This window comes from Onychomys torridus, chromosome 2 (assembly GCF_903995425.1).
Source record: "Onychomys torridus chromosome 2, mOncTor1.1, whole genome shotgun sequence".
NCBI lineage: Eukaryota > Metazoa > Chordata > Mammalia > Rodentia > Cricetidae > Onychomys > Onychomys torridus.
This window is the reverse complement of record NC_050444.1, coordinates 131,124,511-131,128,486: the sequence shown is the minus strand read 5'-3', so window position 1 is coordinate 131,128,486 and position 3,976 is coordinate 131,124,511. Positions and strand designations below refer to the sequence as shown.

At 42.3% G+C, this 3,976-nt stretch overlaps 1 protein-coding gene across 4 annotated transcripts in view; it reads right to left on the bottom strand.

Moving 5' to 3' along the window:
- Nucleotides 1-2,103: 2,103 nt before the first annotated feature.
- Gpbp1l1 (GC-rich promoter binding protein 1 like 1) overlaps nucleotides 2,104-3,976 on the bottom strand; it is a 52,443-nt gene continuing 50,570 nt past the window's right edge. For all 4 annotated transcript variants that reach the window (XM_036178834.1, XM_036178833.1, XM_036178838.1 and 1 more), the window contains exon 12: nucleotides 2,104-3,204. In XM_036178834.1, coding sequence (XP_036034727.1) covers nucleotides 3,046-3,204 — 159 coding nt within the window. In that variant the 3' untranslated portion in view covers nucleotides 2,104-3,045. The remainder of the gene's footprint in view (nucleotides 3,205-3,976) is intronic.

The following is a 3,976-nucleotide window of genomic DNA, read 5'->3' as shown; positions in this document are numbered from 1 at the left end:
CCAACTCTATTACATCTCCAAGATCTTCAAATTTATGTTTATGTTTGGGGAGGTGCCCAAGCTCCCTGGGCAGCAAGTGCAGGCCTAGGCATGCCAGGAGGATGTGCCTTGCCAACTTTGGGAGGAGCCCCACTTGAGAAAGTGTCACCCAGTTGTACTACCTGTTGCATGAGTTTGGCCAAGTCTGGCAGCAGCTTTGATTTCCTTGCTGATAGAAAAGGCAACCCCTTTGCCTAACTGGGCCTTATCACCTGGTCATTTCATAGCCTCTGACAGGGAAGTGTTTGTATCACTGCTGTTTGTTCTCTGATGTTCTCCACTACAGGGAACACTTGAAGCGCATTCTGCCTGGAAGCCAGCTTTTCCACACAAAGTAAAGCTCACAGTAACAGTATGCCTTTACACAAACTTACAGAATTAACCCACCACACAATAGAGTAGTCTCCCCAACTCCCATTCTGGTTTTTCCAGCTGTAGAATGAGATGATCTGAACAGCCCAAGACATGAAAACTGGGGGATAGGTTGGGGAGTATATAATCTATCAGATAAAGGAATCAAAGACTGGTCAAATTATCTTCAGCTCCACTTTTATCTATGCATCTATCAGAATATAAAGAAGCCAAAGTTTTCAAAGCACTCTTTTCTGAACAAGATAGGGCAGGCCCTTAAGACGCTTGCCCCCCAAAATCCAAAGTGAGGAACAAGTTACAAAGCATCTCAATGTATGTACTCGCAAATCAGCTTAATTCCAACAGAGAAAAAGAACTTTAGGAATGTTCTAAAACAAAACAAATGAGTAAATGGTTAAGCCTTCATCTCTACCCACTTCTCAACACATTTTTTCTCAAACTTTTAATAATTAAATGTACATTGGTATGAAGTTCTCAGGTTCCCTGGAAATGGAGTTACAGTTGTAAGATGCCATATGGATGCTGGGAATTGAACCCAGGTCCTTTGGAAAAATAACCAGTGCTCTTAACCACTGAGCCATCTGTCTAGCCCCAACAACATACTAATTCATTGACTTAAAGGTGCTTTTTCCTTTTTTTGTTGTAAGGGTATTTTGCCATCAAATGCATTCAGTTCCTGAAGAGGCTCGAAGAGGGACTGTAGTTCAGTTATGGCAGCTGCTGCTATTCCAAATCCTGGACCTCTGAAAGAGCAGCCAGCGAGGACTCCACTGGGCCATTCCTCCAATTCCAGCACTTTTTTTTTTTTTCTCTCCTGACTGTCCTGGAACTTGCTCTGTAGACCAGGCTGGCCTTAAACTCAAGAGATCTGCCTGACCCTGCCACCTGAGTGCTGGGATTAAAGGAATGCGCCATGGCCTCCAGGCCCAGCACATATTTTCTTAATGTTTATATCAGGACTCAAGATATGAGCATTATACTGAAACTGATAAGTAGGTATCATTCTATGCAGTGCCTTGGCATGGAATGTAAGTGTTCTGCCAATGAGCTATATCCCCAGCTGCAAATACCCTGAACACATCTTAAAGCTTTTTAACATTTAGTTTGTGCTTGTATGTACATGTGTCAGTCAGCAATATGCATACCAGGACACGTGAAGGTCAAAGACAGTCAAAGGGAGTCAACTGTTCCATCGTTTGAGTGCCAGAAATCCAATGGTGGCACAGTATTACCTCACTCATTGAGCCATCTCAGTGAACCTAAAATAGACATCGGTGTGGAACCAAAACCATTTAGTGTGTATGTGTGCACATGTACAACTCAGAACAAGTTTCAGGAATTAGTGGTCCCAGGGATCGAATGCTAGTTGTTAATTAGTGGGAAAGCACCTTAATCCATCCTGCTAGCCCCACAGTCGGCCACTGTCCTTGCTGCACCTCAGCTGTCATTTTCAAGATTTGCACATGGCTCACTCACATCACTCACATAGTTCCAAATGTTAAATTTTTAGCCCATAAACTGTGTTCTAAGGTTTCAACTTTTCAAAAACACCTACTTCACTGGCCAGCCACGGTTCACTCACCCCCACGTCTTCAGTTCTTACTAACTGGGAAACCAAGTCAGGCCTCCTTGAAAACATTCACAAAGCCCCCAAACCCATGATTGTAAATCCTGGGCACCAAAGAAATTCTGTCAGGAAAGAAAATGTAGTTTCTTTATTATGAATAATTTATTGCACAGGTTCTTCTGCATCAAGAGTTTCTGCTGAAATGAAAAGGAATTCAGGTGGGTGCTGAATTCATTTTTCTCCCAAACTTCTGAAAGTATTTCCTCTAAAAAAAGAATCCATTCTCTAATTTTAAAGAAAATATATTTCTTACACAAGACAATCCAAACTGATGCAAAATATTTATTCCACGTTAGTTATTTTATGCAGTAGTTTTTCCCCTCAACAGACTTGTGATAACCACATCTTTTAAATCTGTAAATAATGTTATCAAAATAATCTTAATCTTTGAAATCTCACAAAAATTCATATTTTACAATCCACCCTGAATATCAAGGCTGCAAGAATAACATTTCCTATATCCAAATATTTTACAGCTGTACCCAAAAGGAAAAAAAAACAAAAACAAAAAAAAAAACCCACAAAAAAAACCCCAAAAAAACAACCACATATGCTTGGTTAAGGGCTAAGTTACCCGAGCAGCCAAAAACTAAAATAAAATATCCAAATTATTAGCATTAATTTAATACAATTATAACTTCAATAGTCACTTTGTCATTGACAATGATTGCTTGAGCACAGGGGTGAGTGCCCAAGGGCTGGTAGCAGAAGCTGTTGAGCAGAACCACGTCTCCCCCTGCATCTCTGCACAGCCAGCTCCTACTTGTGCTCGGCCCACAGGTACTGTGTGTGTGCTTAAAAAATTCCACCACACAAATGTCTCTCTACTAAGCAGATAACAGAGAACAAAACAAAGCTAAGCAAGACAATTGCTCTCTCTTTGGGATGTGATTATTTCCCTTGTGCATGAAGTATTCAACAACGTAAGAAAAGGAAAAGAACACTTTATACTCTACACACAGCTGAGCTCGTGGGGCAGGTCAACTGTGAGCACTGGTCCTCTACTTTCAGGCGTCGTCATCTGACGTCTCGCTGCTGCTGCTGCTGCTGCTGGTTTCTGTGTCAGAGTCCTCACACTCGGGATTCACAGTGCTTCTCCAAGGAGAGAACAGGCTGCAACTGCGGCTCAACATGAAGCCGTTCTTTCCAAACCCATTTCTTCGGAGCTATGCAGGAGAGAAAGAAAACAAAACCCTTCTTCAATGACTATACTGGTCCATGAAGACTGAACCCCAAAAGATCTAGTATCTCTTAAATCGGTTCTTTTCAAACAGCTGCACACACTGCCCCGTTATGAGACTCTCCAGGTATCATTTATGCTTTAAAGATTATTATTATTGGAGTTTTTTCAGACAGAGTTTCTGTGTTCAACCACCTTGGCTGTCCTGGAACTTGCTCTGTAGACCCAGGCTGGCCTTGAACTCACAGAGATCCTCCTGGCTCTTCCTCCCAAGTACTGGAATTGGCCACCGCTGCCTGGCCAAGATGTTTATTTTTATGTGTGTGGTATTCATGGAAGCCAGAGACCTCCATCTTTTTGGACATAGATGTGGTTGTGAACCAACATGGCTGGCAAGAATCAAACTCCGGTCCTATGCAAGGAAGGGCTGGGTATCTTCTTCAGACAAGGCCATTTTTCCCAGTCCATATCTATGCTGCAGGGGAATGGCTGTAGAGGATATGCGAATGAGGCCTGTAGACATTTCGTTTCTTTTGTTCATTTTGGTATTGAAAACCCAGGATCTGGTGGTGTTTTACTCAGCAAGAATCCAAATATCAACTGAGTCAATTTACATGAGCCTGTTGGTTACTTAGCTCTGGTAAGAGTACCAGAAGGACAGGGATGGTCTTCCTGAGACTCAGAGCACGGCCTTGTGGTTCTGGTAAGGAGTTAGAGCTGTGAGCAAGGAACCTGTTAAGTTTCCACACTGCTCACTG